The 15,656-nt window shown below is 55.0% G+C and overlaps 2 protein-coding genes across 3 annotated transcripts; both read left to right on the forward strand.

Annotated features, from left to right (window-relative positions):
• Positions 1–4,917: 4,917 nt before the first annotated feature.
• YPEL3 (yippee like 3) lies at positions 4,918–8,875 on the forward strand. Its single transcript, XM_016928817.3, has 5 exons — positions 4,918–5,084; positions 5,747–5,929; positions 6,035–6,078; positions 6,284–6,392; positions 8,390–8,875. The coding sequence occupies exons 2-5, from the start codon at positions 5,813–5,815 to the stop codon at positions 8,477–8,479; spliced, it is 360 nt and encodes a 119-aa protein (XP_016784306.1). The 5' UTR covers positions 4,918–5,084; positions 5,747–5,812; the 3' UTR covers positions 8,480–8,875.
• Positions 8,876–9,255: 380 nt separating this feature from the next.
• On the forward strand, positions 9,256–15,400 carry TBX6 (T-box transcription factor 6). Of its 2 annotated transcripts, none has more exons than XM_063796961.1 (9): positions 9,256–9,566; positions 9,948–10,113; positions 10,197–10,431; positions 11,995–12,262; positions 12,366–12,512; positions 12,589–12,659; positions 14,342–14,415; positions 14,498–14,681; positions 14,755–15,400. In XM_063796961.1, exons 2-9 carry the CDS (start codon positions 9,996–9,998, stop codon positions 14,966–14,968), a joined length of 1,311 nt encoding a protein of 436 aa, XP_063653031.1. In that variant the 5' UTR covers positions 9,256–9,566; positions 9,948–9,995; the 3' UTR covers positions 14,969–15,400. The 2 variants fall into 2 exon arrangements, with proteins under 2 accessions (XP_063653031.1, XP_063653030.1); XM_063796960.1 differs by having other exon boundaries at positions 9,256–9,316.
• Positions 15,401–15,656: the final 256 nt, after the last annotated feature.

A 15,656-nucleotide genomic window follows, 5' to 3' on the forward strand; every position in this document is an offset into this window, starting at 1 on the left:
CAGCCTCCCAAGTAGCTGGGATTACAGGCGTGCACCACCATGCCTGGCTAATTTTTTGTATTTTTAGTAGAGAGGGGGTTTCACCATGCTGGGCACTCTGGTCTCAAACTCCTGACCTTGTGATCTGCCCACCTCAGCCTCCCAAAGTGCTGGAATTACAGGCGTGAGCCACCACACCCACCCGATAGCCTCATATTTTAAAATCCTTGAGTCAGTGAGCTATCTTCCTGCCTTCTGATTAAGAATGGTTCTAACGTGATGAAGGGTACATACAATGAGGCTTCCCCCAAAGGTTATTTTCCTGCTTGGTTCCGTTAGCAAAGCAGTTGCTGCTACAGACCGGGCACATTCGGGCCATCGGTGGGTTACTGGGTCAAGAACTTTTGACAGGAAGGCTGTGGGCTGCCAGTGGCCTCTGTGTCTTTGGGTGAGTACCCCTAAAGCCAACCCCTTGTTTACACTGATGAAAAGGTGGAATGGCTAAGGAGGGCAAAGCTATTACGGGAGCAGTTACAAGTAGGTGTTTTAACTCTTCTACTTGTTGGACTTCTGATAGGGTCCAAAGAAGGGGGTCTGGTCCTTCTTGGGTGAGTTTTTGATGTAGAGATTTTGTTTTTCAGGCATAAGAGTCAATCCATAGACGACAGTATCCAACTAATCCCAAGAATTTTCTAAGTTCCTGCTTTGTTTCAGGCAAAGGTAGAGATGTGACACCTTCAATTCGTTCAGGTACTATTTTCCGTTTGCCTTTACTGATTAGGTGTCCTAGATATTTTACCTCAGGTTCTACAAACTGAATTTTACTCCTTGAGACCTGTAACCCTTGTTCCCTTAGGAAATTCAGGAAGTTAATTGAAACTGTGGTTATGTGGTCCTTGCTATTTCCTGAAATGAACAGGTCATCTGCCTATTCGAGTAGGCATATGGATGAAGGAAGGGAAAAGTTTTCTAGGACTTGTTCTAAAATTTGACCGAATAGATTTGGGGAGTCTGTAAACCCCTGGGGTAGGACTGTCCACTGGTACTGCTGTTTTCAACCTAAGTGAGGGTCCTCCCACTCAAAAGCAAACATGTCCCGGCTGTCTTCCACTAAAGGGCAAGCCCAAAAGCCATCTTTCTTTTTTTATTTTTTATTTTATTTATTTATTTTTTGAGACAGAGCCTGGCTCTGTTGCCAGGCTGCAGTGCAGTGGCACGATCTCGGCTCACTGCAACCTCAGCCTCCTGGGTTCAAGCAACTCTCCTGCCTCAGCCTCCTGAGTAGCTGGGATTATAGGCGCATGCTGCCACGCCCGGCTAGTGTGTGTGTGTGTGTGTGTGTGTGTGTGTGTGTGTGTATTTTAATAGAGACGGGGTTTCACCGTGTTGCCCAGGCTGGTTGCAAACTCCTGAGTTCGGGCAATCTGCCCGCCTCGGCCTCCCAAAGTGCTAGGATTACAGGTGTGAGCTACCGTGCCCAGCTGGCATCTTTCAAATCTATCATTGTGAACCACTGGTGATCGTATGGGATTTTGCTGATAATAGTGTAAGGGTTGGGAACAACAGGGTGGGTAGTTTGAGCTGTTTGATTAACAGCCCAGAGGTCTTCTACTAGCCGGTATGACCCATCTGACTTTCTTACAGGCAATATTGGAGTGTTATAAGGGGACATACAGGGTTCAAGGGGTCCGTCATGGACAAGGCCCTCAATTATAGGTTTTAGAGCCATTCTAGCTTCTAAGGGAATAGGGTATCGTTTTCTCCTTACCACTTCCCTGGGAATTTTTTTAAATAAATAAATCAATAAATCAATAAATAAATCTGACGGTAGAACCCAAATCAGAGTTAATCACTTTCTTTCTTTTTTTTTTTTTTTTGAGATGGAGTCTTGCTCTGTCTCTCAGGCTGGAGTGCAATGGCGTGATCTCAGCTCACTGCAAGCTCCACCTGCCAGGTTCACGCCATTTTCCTGCCTAAGCCTCCTGAGCAGCTGGCACTACAGGCGCCCGCCACCACGCCCGGCTAATTTTTTGTATTTTTTTAGTAGAAACAGGGTTTCACCGTGTTAGCCAGGATGGTCTCGATCTCCCGACCTCATGATCCACCCACCTCGGCCTCCCAAAGTGCTGGGATTACAGGCTTGAGCCACCGTGCCCGGCCTTTGGGCCTCTCTTAATTAAAAGTTCCTCTATGGAGCAGTCTTGCCAATATTCTATCTTTTGTAATTTCTTTCTAATGTCCGGCCGACTGTTGGTGATAAAATAGAGCTTTAACATCCCTTGTCCAAGTGGGTCCTCTATGTCTAAGCCTGAATATTTTCTTATTTGCTCCTTAAGTCTCTTTAAAAATTCCATGGGCCCTTCATCTTTTTCTTGGTGTACATTAAATGCTCGAGAAATATTTTGGGTTTGAGGCACCAATTCCCGAATCCCTTTAATTATCATATCCCTGAGGTCTTTCATGTTTTCTCAGTGGGCTGCATTGTTCCTATTCCACTGAGGGTCCTGGGCTGGGAATTTCTGCTCTGCTGCAGGGATGTTTTGACCAAGAGGGTGTTCACATTCCCAGACTATCATAGCAGCCCTGCGGATCATGGTTCTTTCCTCCCCTGAGAAGAGAATACCTAAGATGGACATTAATTCAGCCCAAGTATACAATTGCGGCCCTAAAAATTGTTCAATTTGATCTGTGACTCCAAAAGGATCATCTGATAATGGTTTGAGTTCCTTTTTCAGATTTCTAACCTCTGAACTAGTTAAGGGGGCATTTACGAAACCAATACCCCCTCCTCCCAGTGGTACTTAAAGGAAAAGGGGTTGGGGCAGACCCCTTTGAGGAAGAGGGAAAAGGAAAGTTCTGAATATCCCTCCGGCATTGTTCCATCTCGTGCTGGAGTTTTCCTGAGGAAAGGACATGTTCGGGTGGCTGCTCAATGGGGATGTGGGGCCACAAGGCCCACGGGGCAGGGTTATGTGGGGGAGGGACTGAGTGATTAGCCTGGGGTGGGGTAGGCGGGGGAAGATGGTCTAGGGGATCCTATACATTGGCATCTTTAGATGTAGAATCTGACTTAACTGGGTTGTCCTAGGGGGGTACTGAGTTTGGTTTCTCTTTTACGTCATCCTTTAAGGGAAAGGGAAGGACATGTTCCTGTCTCCAACACAGAGCATAATCTATTTCCTCTTGAGAGACTGGACTTTTTTCATTAACATACTGGATTAAGAGTTGGCATATCCAATCCTCGTCTGATCCAAACTTTGGCCAAAAGACTGAGGGTCTGAGGATAGGTTCTTTGGTCCAAATAAAACAGCAATATTTTATCATTCACTGTCTTTCCTTGTGTTACATGGTTCTTTCATTATACCTCCAGTACTCTAACATAAGGCCCAGAGGACTGTCAGGGGGAATTTTATTGTCTGCTTGGCCTTTTGTACTCCCTGTCTTACTTGGGGTATTTCCCATTCTGGAGGTTGGTGCCCATTTCCTAGGGGCTTAACCTCTCCCTTTTCCCATTGGAGGTTTCTTGCACTCATATGAATAATCGCTTCGTACTTTTTGGCCGCTTCCCTCGTGGGAATTTCAGGCCCCTCTTAGCATTAGCGGGTCGGTATAATCCCCGACTGGAAAACCGCCCTAAGCCTTAATGAGGTGACCATGGAACCAAGTCTGGACTCCACACTCGATTCGTGTCCACTGACATGTCTCAGCCATGCACTTTCAACCTCCAAGTGACCCCAACCACCAAGGAAATACTTTGTCACCCCAGTAGCAACTTTTCTTACCTTGGTCTGTGCACAGAGTTACCCACTTGCCTGGGAATTTTAAGGCTCCTTCCTGCCCACGTTGCTGAAAGTCCGGATTTATTCCTCACTTTGGGTGGACCCGATCCTCCGCTCCTTGGGCCACTGCAACAAGGCAGTGGGACGTGTCTCACGAGGAAAAGTAATCGCTACCCCTCCCAAAGGAGAATGGGATCCCAGAAGACCCCCAAATTTGTTGAAAACAAGTGCTCAGTGTAGTCAAGAAAAACCAGCACTGAGACAGAAGACTTCCCAGCAAGGCATCTTTACTTCTGCAGAAAGGTGCTGCTTGCGCTGGTTGCAATCGCAAGAGCACCCGCCAACAAAGGAGGGAAGTGGTTTTTAACCCTAACGCAGTTCCTGTTTCTGTGTCCTTTCCCCATTGGCTGGGGGGTTGGACCGCACAATCTGAGCTGATCCCGATTGGCTAAGGTTTAAACTTTCCCAAATAGGGTAGACGTGCGACAAAGAAGAAAAAGCGGGAGTAGAATCTGTTTACAGCTTATGACCAGGAAATTGAGTCTTTGAAGAGGAACTTAGCTGTCCCAACAGAGGCATCCGAGAGGCCTGGAGGAGGTGATGCTGGACAGTAGGAATTGCCTGGTCCGACGCCCTGGCTGCCAGGGGCGCGCATCTTTGGGTCTTCCCTGCTAGAAGGTGAACTGAGTGTGTCCCTGGCGCTCTGGCAAAAGCCATGGAATGGGCCCACAGTGAGAATTCCAGCTTCGCCTCTTACTAGGTGGATAACCTAGGGAGCCGCGAGACCTCCCTGGGCCTCAGCCCCCGGTACAGTGGAGCCAACGGGAGAAACGGCCTCACGGGATTGATGCGGGGATTGAGCGGGGCACGGGCGGCGGACAAACGCGGGTCATTATACTCATCTCCCCCAGAGCATGCGTCCCAGCGCCACCCGCTTCCTCGCTCCGCGCCCGGCCTAGACCCTCCGACCCCGCCCCTGCGCGGGCCACAAGCAGGAATGCGAGCAGGCCGGGGGCGCGCGGGCCGCAGCCGCATTTCCGGGCCGGCGTGAGCGGGCGGCGGGGGAGGGGCGGTCGGGGCCTGCGCCGGCCGCCGTGTGACGCACCCCCTCATTTGCATGCGGAGCGCCCATTGGCCACGGCGGCCGCCGGGACAGGAGGCGGGTCCCCTCCCCCTCCCGCCGCAGCGGCGGCAGCAGCTGGGCTCGGTGTAAACAAGTCCAAGCGCCTGCGAACCCGGGCCCGGGGGGGACGGCGCCCGCCAGGAGCGCCCCCCACTCCCAGGCCAGCCCACCCCTGTGGACCGGGCCCCGCGCGCCCAGGCGAGGTGAGGCCCGCGCCGTCAGGGCTGCGTGTCGCCCCGCGCCCCTGCCCAGCCCGCGAGGACTGCCCCCTCCCCCGGCGCCCGCCCCCACCCCCGCGCCCCAGGTGAGCCCCGGGGTCCAGGTAAGGCTCCGCGATGCAGGTAAGAGGCCCTGAGCGTAGAGGAGGCCTTGGCGCCCTCAGGTGAGAGCCCCTCCCCTCCTAGGTGACCCTCCACCTTCACGGCGAGGCCTCCTACCTCCTCCAGGTGGGGGACCCTCTACCCGATGAACCCCCTAAACCACCAGTGAACCCCACTGCTCTCCAGATGAGGTCGCAAGGACCAACCAGTGCCTACCCGCCCATGCTCCCCCGAAACTGGGAACTGACAGCCCAGCCCCTCCAAAGCCCCTTCCTCCAGCTTCAGCTGCCAGGTCAGCAAGGGTGAGGCCAGAAGCAGGCGGGTGACTCACCCTGGGCACCTCCGAGCCTCAGTTTCCCCATTGATGCAACCTGAGGCCTCCTCACTGAGTCAAAACCGAGACGCCTCTGGTCCCCGGAGAGGCTGCTGGCTCTGGGGAAAGGAGAGAGCAGCCGAGTGTGACAGAGCGAGTCCCCACGGCTCTGGGAGTGCCTCGCTTGTGTGTGGCCCAGGTCCTGACAGCCCACCTACTCCCTCCCCGGCAGGCACTGGGCTCCCTCTGCTCCCCGTGGGCCGCTCCCCGCGTGGGGCCACTGCCCCCGGCCCCCGCCATGGTGCGGATTTCAAAGCCCAAGACGTTTCAGGCCTACTTGGATGATTGTCACCGGAGGTATAGCTGTGCCCACTGCCGCGCTCACCTGGCCAACCACGACGACCTCATCTCCAAGGTAACCAACAAGGCCACAGTGGGGCTGGAACCTATAGGGGCTGCCTGGCAGCTCCCCACCGGCAGCCCTGACCCCCTCCTCTCTTCCCACCCTCTCACCCTTTAGTCCTTCCAGGGCAGTCAGGGGCGTGCCTACCTCTTCAACTCAGTGTGAGTATCTGGCCTCCCTTCTTGCTTTCCCTGACCTCTGTTGTGACCTGTGACCCCTGGCATCCTGCTGAGACTCCCAGAGTTCCCCGGTGCAGGCAGGAAATTGTGAGCATCATTTCTTGGATGCTGAGGACAGACACAGTGCTTGAGGGGGCGGGCCCTGTGATGGCAGGACCCTCCCTGGGACTGCCCCATGTCCCCACAGGGTGAACGTGGGCTGCGGGCCAGCCGAGGAGCGGGTGCTGCTGACCGGCCTCCATGCTGTCGCCGACATCCACTGCGAGAACTGCAAGACCACTTTGGGCTGGAAATATGTGAGTCACCCACCTCTGACCCCAGGCTAGCCTTTGACTTGAACTTCCAACACCTCCTCCTGACAAGCTGTCACCCTATAGCCTTTCAGATTGCATAGGCCGCGCTCACACAAGTCAGCATCCCTGACCACATTCTCTTTATCTTGCACCTTGCAAGGGGTGTAGAACTTTTCTCTTAACCCATCCCTTCTCTCCCAGGCACTGGGATCCCCATTTGAGAGTTAGGATATAATCAGAGTCACTATTTATGGAATGTTTATGTGCCTTGCACTGTTGTGTGCCTGGCATCTATTATCTCATTCAATCATTGCAGTGATCCTCTAGGTAGAAGCTATTATTATCTCTACAGAAGAAGACAGGGAGGCCCAGAGATGTTAGGTAACTTGCCCAAGATCACACAACTGGTAAGTAACAGAATAGGGACCAGAATCTGAGTTGGTTGGTTGGTTTTTTTTTTTCACTCCAAACCCTTGGTCACCAGCTTATATTGTCATTCAGAGTATCAGAAAAATTGCCCCAGACTCTGCAACAACATGGAGCTTGGGTTCACCAGCCTCCCTTTCCATAGTCCTCATTGCCACTGCTGCTGTCCAGGGTCTGATTTCACTACCCTGAGTCTCATTTCCTTATCTCTCAGTGGAAGATAAAGCCACTGCCTAGCACCCAGGATTGTTACAGGGATCAGATTAGATGCTCAGGAAGATGCTCTTGGGACACTGCAAGGGACAGGATTCTTCAGGCGTCGCTTGGAACTGTGGTGCCTCTGTCAGGTGGATGTCCCAGGCAGAGCCAGCCAGCCAGCCCTGACCTGAGCTCGCTGCTGACCCTGCCACAGATTGGCTGTGTGTCTCTGGACAGGTGGCTTGGCCACTCTGGACCTCTACCAAATAAAGAGCTGGCCTGCCAGGCGCAGTGGCTCACACCTGTAATCCCAGCACTTTGGGAGGCTGAGGCGGGTGGATCACAAGGTCAGGAGATTGAGACCATCCTGGCTAACACAGTGAAACCCCATCTCTACCAAAAATACACACACACAAAAAAATCAGCTGGGTGTGGTGGCGGGCGCCTCTAGTCCCAGCTACTCGTGAGGCTGAGGCAGGAGAATTGCGTGAACCCAGGAGGCAGAGCTTGCAGTGAGCAGAGACAGAGCGAGACTCCGTTTCAAAAATAATAATAATAATAATAATTAAATAAAGAGCTGGCCTAAACAAGAGGTCAAAAACTCAAGTGCCAGGCTGGGTGTGGTGGCTCATGCCTGTAATCCCAGCACTTTTGGGAGTCTGAGGCAGGTGGATCACCTGAGGTCAGGAGTTCGAGAACAGCCTGACTAACATGGTGAAACCCCATCTCTACTAAAAATACAAAAATTAGCTCGGCGTGGTGGTGGGCGCCTGTAATCCCAGCTACTCAGGGGGCCAAGGCAGCAGAATCACTTGAACCCGGGAAGCAGAGGTTGCAGTGAGCCGATATCGCGCCGTTGCACTTCCAGCCTGGGCGACAGAGCAAGACTCCCTCTCAAAACCAAACAAACAAAAAAACCTCAAGTGCCTGCAAGGCCAAGCAGATACTGTAGATGTGTAAAGGGTAGCATAGATTGGCGGGGTTGGGAGTTGGGGGCAGGCTGGGCAAACTGGAGTGAGCAAGGCCTACTTATATTTTAATACTTTAAAGTTATTTTTATTAAACTGTCTGCTGTCCAAACATAATACATGTTGTAGGCCAAAATGGCCATGAAGCTACCAGTTTGCAAACCCTGAACTGTGAAATCTTTTAGCCACTTCCCTATCTTCTCTGTTGGAGCCATCATTAGTACTTAAAAAAGTACCTTTGAGTCAGGGAGTTCTATTCTACTCTGTGTTTGTGAGAAATACGGCCCTGCCCCTCTGGGCCACAGTTTTCTCATATGTAAAATGGGGCCACTCATGTCCACTTCCCAACCCCAGTGCCTTGTGGTGAGACTGTTGCTCCGGGGATGACGGTCCCACCCCTCCTTCCAGGAACAGGCCTTTGAGAGCAGCCAGAAGTACAAAGAGGGGAAGTACATCATTGAACTCAACCACATGATCAAAGACAACGGCTGGGACTGACCCCGGCTCCCCCGACGCATGTGGCTCCAGCCCGGCCTGGCCGCCAGGGAGCGCCACCGGCTTCCCGCCGCCCGAAGGGAGCTCTGGACCCTCAGAGCCCCTGCAGAGGACGGATCTAGCTCCTGTATATATATTTTATTGCATGCACTGTGACCTTGGGGGGAGAACAGAAGGGGGACGACGCCCCCGCACCTCCTGCGATCTGGCTGGCTTGGATCTCGTTTTTAACCCGTTCCTGCCCCACCTGCCCTATAGTTATGGCCTGTGTTCTGCTCTCCTGGCCCCAGTGCACCGTCTGCTCTGTGAACTCCTCCCACCAGGCCCTTCTTACCCCACGCGTGTCTGTCCCCCTCGTTCTGTAGCGTTTGTACATAATAAAACAATGGAGTGGAGACAGCTCAGGCTCGCGTGTAATCCGGGAAGGGGGAGCTCAAGCGGAGATTTCCGCCCCTATAGACCTGTGCGGTTCTGAGCCCCGGCGGGGCATGGGGTAGGCACAGCCGTCCAAGCTGGGTCTCCGGGAACCGGGACGGTTTCACTGCTGGCGGAGGTCCTGAGCCCACTCTGGCTGCCTACGCCGTGACCTCGGCTGATCTGCGTCTGCTCATCTGCAGCGTTTGGCCGCCGCCTAGGGGCAGCGTCCCAGGGAGGCAACCGCGCCGCCGGCCTCGCAGCCCCCTCGCGGTCGGACTGCAACTCCCAGCGGCCCCCGCGTGGTCCGTCCGGCTCCTTCGGGCGCGCCTCAGCGCTGAGCCTGCCGGGAAGTGTAGTTCCGAGGGTTCCCCAGCGCGGGACCTTCGGGAAACCCTGGCGCGAGGCGTCAGAAGCTGTCGGACTGTGAGCGCCTTCGAACTTTGGAGGCTTGGCTCGGGATGGAGGTTTTTTTAGCATGGGGACCAGGGAGGACTACGGTGCTCGGGACTGGGCTGCGGCCTCCTCGCGGCCCCGAGTGCCCTGTGAAATCAGCTCAGGCCGCGTCCCTCTAGCCTGCACTTTCCCTCTGTTCATGCTGCTTCCCTCCAGGGCCCGGCCTCCAAGTGAAGGGGGGCGGAGGGCGGTCACCTGCCAGAAGGTCTGGGGCTCCAAGGTGTGTCCCGGGACTCTTGGCTCCGTCCAGGTTCCAGGCCCCGCCCCCCAGCTTATCCCTAGCCGGGGCTCCCCACCGTGGGAACGGGGACCAGCTGGCCGGAAGCGCCAAACTGCGTCCCTGTCCGAGCCCTGGGGATCAATCAAGCCGAGGAGTTAATTATGTAATGAGGGGGCAGGGGGTCGAGGCTAATGAAGCCTCCCGGGGTGGGGAGGGAGGGGAGGAGGGGACCGTACCCAGGTATCCGACCCCCTCTCGGACCCCTTCGAGGCCCCAGGGGTCTCCACCCCAGCCCAACTCCAGGGCCCCAAAGAGGGGAGGGGCTGTGATCCTGGATCTGGAAGGGGCTGAGCTGTGAGCTATAAAGGGGGCATCTCGCAGCACCGGGGGCCCTAAGCAGCGAGACCTGAGGCCAGACGGAACTACAACATGTACCATCCACGAGAATTGTACCCGTCCCTGGGGGCCGGCTACCGCCTGGGGCCCGCCCAACCTGGGGCCGACTCCAGCTTCCCACCCGCCCTAGCGGAGGGCTACCGCTACCCCGGTGAGCGTTGGGACCAGCTCCTGGGTAGGAGAATAGGGGGGCTGTGGCCCTCGGCTGGCTCCTCATTCTTCCCCGGCTTCCAGAACTGGACACCCCTAAACTGGATTGCTTCCTCTCCGGGATGGAGGCTGCTCCCCGCACCCTGGCCGCGCACCCACCTCTGCCCCTTCTGCCCCCTGCCATGGGCACTGAGCCGGCCCCATCAGCTCCAGAGGCCCTCCATTCCCTCCCGGGGGTCAGCCTGAGCCTGGAGAACCGGGAGCTATGGAAGGAGTTCAGCTCTGTGGGAACAGAAATGATCATCACCAAAGCTGGGAGGTGAGGGGCTGGCCAGGGTCCGTGTTTCTGGTGGGGGTCTCTTGGGAAAGGCAGAGTCCCTGGGGAGAGGGCTAGGACTGGGTGGTTCCCGAGGGGCTAGAGCTCTGCCTAGGCCTAGAATCTGACTATGGCCTGGGGCAGGGGTTACTCTGTGGCTGGAATCAGGAGTCACTCTGTGACAAGGGTTAAGGGCCAGTCTGTGGAGTCTGTGGCTGAGTTTAGGGACCAATCTACGGCAAGGGTCATGGGTCAGTCTGGGGCAGGGTCAGGAAGTCCCTCTGGGTTATAGGTTAATGTGTGGCTTAGACCAGCATCCAGACAAGGACAGGGGGTCAAGGGCCAGCCCATTGACCAGCATCAGGGAAATCTGGCCAGGATTCGGGATCAGTATGCAACTCGAATAGGAGTCAGTATATGACTAGGTCCAGGGTCACCCTAGAGGCAGGGACACAGTCAGTGTTTGACCTTAGATGAGGTCTTTATCTGGGGCAGGAGCTCAAGCCCTAGCATGGAAAGTCCTCGGCCCTACTGCAGGCAGGGTATATTTTTTCTAAAGCAAATTCATCTAAGAGCTGCAGATTCTGGTGCTGCAGATCAGGGAAGGAGAGGAGGGTGGGGACAGGAAGCTCCTAGCAAAAAAGTTAGTCACCCCTGCTTCTGCAAATAGGCTTTGAGGGGTAGGAGTCATGGCTCTGTTCCTAACCTGCTGTGTGACAGATCACTTAACCCGTCTGTCCTGTTTCCCCAAATGTAAAATGAGACAAGAAAACCTTCCAGCTCTAAGATTCCGCCCTCTGGGTTTTTTTTTTTTTTTTTTTTTTTTTTTTTTTTTTTTTTTTTTGAGATGGAGTCTCGCTCTGTTGCCCAGGCTGGAGTGTAGTGGCGCGATCTCGTCAGCTCACCGCAACCTCTGCTTCCTGGATTCAAGCAATTCTCCTGCCTCAGCCTCCCGAGTAGCTGGGACTACAGGCACACACCACCACACCCGGCTAATTTTTGTAGTTTTAGTAGAGACGGTGTTTCACCATATTGGCCAGGCTGGTCTCAAACTTCTGACCTCATGATCCTTTCACCTCGGCTTCCTAAAGTGCTGAGATTACAGGCATGAGCCACTGCGCCCGGCCCTTTTTCCTTTTTCAGAGACAGTGTCTTGCCCTGTTGCCCAGGCTGGAGTGCAGTGGTGCAATTGTGGCTCACTGTAGTCTTGACTTCCCAGGCTCAAGTGACCCTCCCGCCTCAGCCTCTGTAGTAACTGGGACTATCAGAGTGCACCACCATGCCTGGCTAATTTTTTAATTTTTTTGTAGAGATGGGGTCTTTCTATGTTGCCCAGGCTGGTCTTGAATTCCTGACTCAAGAGATCCTCCCACCTTGGCCTCCCAAAGTATAGGGATTAGAGGTGTGAGCCACAGCCTCCAGCCTGCCCTCTGGGTTCTGATTCCACCTCCTTTGATGTTTCTCTGACAGCTCTGGGGAGCCCGTTGCTATGTCCCGTTACTGGTGCTGGGCCCACCCCTGGCCAGTGGGTAGCTCCAGGCCTCTCCTGTCCCCTCCCTTGCACAGGCGCATGTTCCCTGCCTGCCGAGTGTCAGTCACTGGCCTGGACCCCGAGGCCCGCTACTTGTTTCTTCTGGATGTGATTCCGGTGGATGGGGCTCGCTACCGCTGGCAGGGCCGGCACTGGGAGCCCAGCGGCAAGGCAGAGCCCCGCCTGCCCGACCGTGTCTACATTCACCCCGACTCTCCTGCCACTGGTGCACATTGGATGCGGCAGCCTGTGTCTTTCCATCGTGTCAAGCTCACCAACAGCACGCTGGACCCCCACGGCCACGTGAGGCCCAGGCTGGGACTCCAGGATAGGGTTGGGGGGTGCTGGAAGGGAGGCCAAGGCTGAGGCGCAGGGCAGGGAATCACTCCCATTTCCTCCCTCCCAGCTGATCCTGCACTCCATGCACAAGTACCAACCCCGCATACACCTAGTTCGGGCAGCCCAGCTCTGCAGCCAGCACTGGGGGGGCATGGCCTCCTTCCGCTTCCCTGAGACCACATTCATCTCCGTGACAGCCTACCAGAACCCACGGGTGAGTGACCCTGCTTGAGGGGTGGTGGCCCCCTGCCCAGACCACAGTTGCTTTGACCCTGCATGTGTGTCCCCAGATCACACAACTGAAGATTGCAGCCAATCCCTTTGCCAAAGGCTTCCGGGAGAACGGCAGAAACTGTAAGAGGTGGGAGTTGTTCATTCATTTGTTCATGCATTCAACAAATGTTTATTAATCACTCACTGTGTGCCAGGCACCGTGCTGGATATCAGAAATGCAGTGGTAAGTGAAAACATTCATTCACTGACTCAGCAAATACTTATATAGTACCTGCTATGTGCCAGGGACAGTTCCAGGCACTGGAGATAAAACAAACAAAGCAAACCAAAGCCCCGGCCCTCATGGAGCTGATTTCTAGTGGGGAGAGTAGACAAGCAGACAAGAGAAATAAATAAAATGTCATCTGTTAGGAAGCCATTCTAAAGAGAAGAGAGACCAGGTGTGGTGGCTCACGCCTGTAATCCCAGCACTCTGGGAGGCTGAGGCGGGCAGATCACCTGAGGCCAGGAGTTCGAGACCAGCCTGCCAACTTGGTGAAACCCTGTCTCTACTAAAAATACAAAAATTAGCCAGGCATGGTGGCAAATGCCTGTAATCCCAACTACTTGGGAGGCTGAGGCAGGAGAATCTCTTGAACCCAGGAGGTGGAGGTTGCAGTGAGTCGAGATCATGCCATTGCATTCCAGCCTAGGCAGCAAGAGCAAAACTTCCTCTCAAAAAAAAAAAAAAGAAAGAAAAAGAAAACTCTCTCTCAAAAAAAAGAAAAAAAAGAAAAAGGAGAAGAGAAATAAACCAGGAAAAGACAGGAAGGACTGGGGTGAGGTATTAGATAAGAGGCCTGGAAAGGCCTCAGTGGGAAGAAGACACTTGAGAAAGAGCTGAAGGAAGTACGGGAGGGGGCCAGGTGGGCATCTGGCAAAGCACACTAGGGAGTGGGAACAGCACGTGCAAAGGCCCTGAGGTGGGGCTGTGCCTGTGGTGTGGCTGCAGTGGAGTGACTAAGAGTCAGGCAGGGGAGGGGAAGCCAGGTTATGTCGGATAGTAAAGGTTCCGTAAGGCCATGGGAACTGTTCCAAGTGCAGCACCTCAGAGCTGGCCCCTGCCCTCAAGTAGCTTCCAGTTTGTCAGAAGAGACAGACATGAACCAAGGAGTCACTCCATCAAATGCAAAAGCAGAACTGTGACGGATGTTATGAGGGAGGGGTGTGTGCTCTCGGAGGTCAGGGAGGACTTCCTTGAGGAACTTGCGCTTGCAGTGAGGCAAGGATAGGTTTGGTGGCTCATGCCTGTAGTCCCAGCACTTTCGGAGGCTGAGATGGAAAGATCACTTGAGCCCAGGAGTTGGAGGCTGCAGTGAGCTGTGACCTGTGACTGTGCCACTGCACTCCAGCCTGGGCAACATAGCAAGACCCCATCTCAAATTTTAAAAATGAAAAGAAAAAGGACAGGTTCAGCCCATGAAGAGGGGACAGAAGAGGATTCCAGAGAGAGGCTGAGAGTGGAGATGGGGCAGAAAGATGAGCTAGGTGAGACTGTGCCCTGGCCTTGCCACTGGGAAGGAGTTTCCACTGATACTAAACACAATAGGAAAGCATGGACAAACTTGAGCAGGGACAAAATTCCAGCTCTGCCACTTTCTAGTTATTTAATTTTCTGGCCTTCAGTTTCTTCATCTATAAAATGGGTATAATGATGGCCCCTACCTGACAGGGTCCCTGGGAGGGTGAAATGCCTGGCACCGGGTAAGTACTGTTACCATCACCATGGCCATCACCATCATCATCATCATCACCACCACTGTTCCCCAGGGAGCGAGACGCCCGTGTGAAGAGGAAACTGCGGTGCCCAGAGCCAGCAGCCGCAGAGGCCTATGGGAGCGGAGGTGAGTGTAGTCCTGATGGCGATGGGGCCAGGCCTGAGACAGGGATCCTCCCTAGCCCAACCTCTCCCTTCCCTCTCCCCAGACACACCAGGTGGTCCCTGCGACTCCACCCTGGGTGGAGACATTCGTGAATCAGATCCAGAACAGGCCCCAGCCCCCGGGGAAGCCACCGCTGCCCCGGCACCTCTGTGTGGTGGCCCCAGTGCTGAGGCCTACCTCCTGCACCCTGCGGCTTTCCATGGGGCCCCCAGTCACCTTCCCACCAGGTGAGTGGGACAGGGGACCAGGCGGGGCTGCAGGTCCCTGTGCCCTGCTCTGACATCCCTCTCTCCATGTCAGGAGCCCCAGCTTCCAGGAGGCTCCAGACTCCGGGCGCTCAGCCCCCTACTCGGCTGCATTTCTGGAGCTGCCGCACGGGTCAGGGGGCTCCGGGTACCCAGCGGCTCCGCCGGCGGTACCCTTTGCCCCGCACTTTCTCCAAGGGGGCCCCTTCCCTCTACCATACACCGCACCTGGGGGCTATCTGGATGTGGGCTCCAAACCCATGTACTGAACCACTGCTGGGCCCCTCTGCCTCCATCACAAACCTCCCGCTCCCTTCCCCCAGCCCTGGAGCCCCCTCACCTCCACCGGCCCCATCCCCCACACCAAATGGCCGCCTTGGGCCTGCCCACCCACCCCCCCAACTTCACACCTTGATTTCACTCCCACCCCCCTCTGGCTTCAAAGCCTAACCAAGGCTGCTGGGAGTCCAGCTGGGGCCGGCTTCCCCTTCCCGGCTCTCACCTCCGTGTGAATGGAAGGGGCTCTGCCTGGCCAAATGGGGCCACAGACCAGCATCCCCACTTACCGGGCCTCCCCATGGGCTCTGGAGGGGCTCAATCCCCACCCCCGCACACACACTGGTGCAGGCCACACCAGTCTGTTGTTCTGGGACCAGAGTATTTTTGTTAATAAAACTCAAAAGCCATCCATGCTCAGGAAACACTGGGCTCCTGTGTTTGGCCCTGGGCGGGGCTGGGTGAGCAAAGGCTTTGCTAGGAGACCCAGGCCCAGATCTAGACCTGTGTTTCCAGCTGCCTGACCTAGCACAAAATCCACTGGCCCTCTAGGCCCATCTCCTCTTCAGGAAAATGGAGAAATCAGAATCCTGTGATTCTGTGTGTGCCTGTGTGTGTATGCTGTTAATAAGATAAGGCTGCCCATGAGAACAGAGCCCTCTCCCTAGGGCTGGGGAAGCC

The sequence above is a fragment of the Pan troglodytes genome, chromosome 18 (genome assembly GCF_028858775.2).
Source record: "Pan troglodytes isolate AG18354 chromosome 18, NHGRI_mPanTro3-v2.0_pri, whole genome shotgun sequence".
Taxonomy (NCBI): Eukaryota; Metazoa; Chordata; class Mammalia; order Primates; family Hominidae; genus Pan; species Pan troglodytes.

Bases quoted from the DNA above. Each gene is read 5' to 3' on its own strand.
- YPEL3 (XM_016928817.3), top strand. From the start codon at position 5,813: ATGGTGCGGATTTCAAAGCCCAAGACGTTTCAGGCCTACTTGGATGAT. The intron at 6,079-6,283 runs GTGAGTATCTGG...ATGTCCCCACAG, and splicing joins GCCTACCTCTTCAACTCAGT to GGTGAACGTGGGCTGCGGGC. The intron at 6,393-8,389 runs GTGAGTCACCCA...CCCTCCTTCCAG, and splicing joins CCACTTTGGGCTGGAAATAT to GAACAGGCCTTTGAGAGCAG.
- TBX6 (XM_063796961.1), top strand. From the start codon at position 9,996: ATGTACCATCCACGAGAATTGTACCCGTCCCTGGGGGCCGGCTACCGC. The intron at 10,114-10,196 runs GTGAGCGTTGGG...CCCGGCTTCCAG, and splicing joins GGAGGGCTACCGCTACCCCG to AACTGGACACCCCTAAACTG. The intron at 10,432-11,994 runs GTGAGGGGCTGG...TCCCTTGCACAG, and splicing joins ATCATCACCAAAGCTGGGAG to GCGCATGTTCCCTGCCTGCC.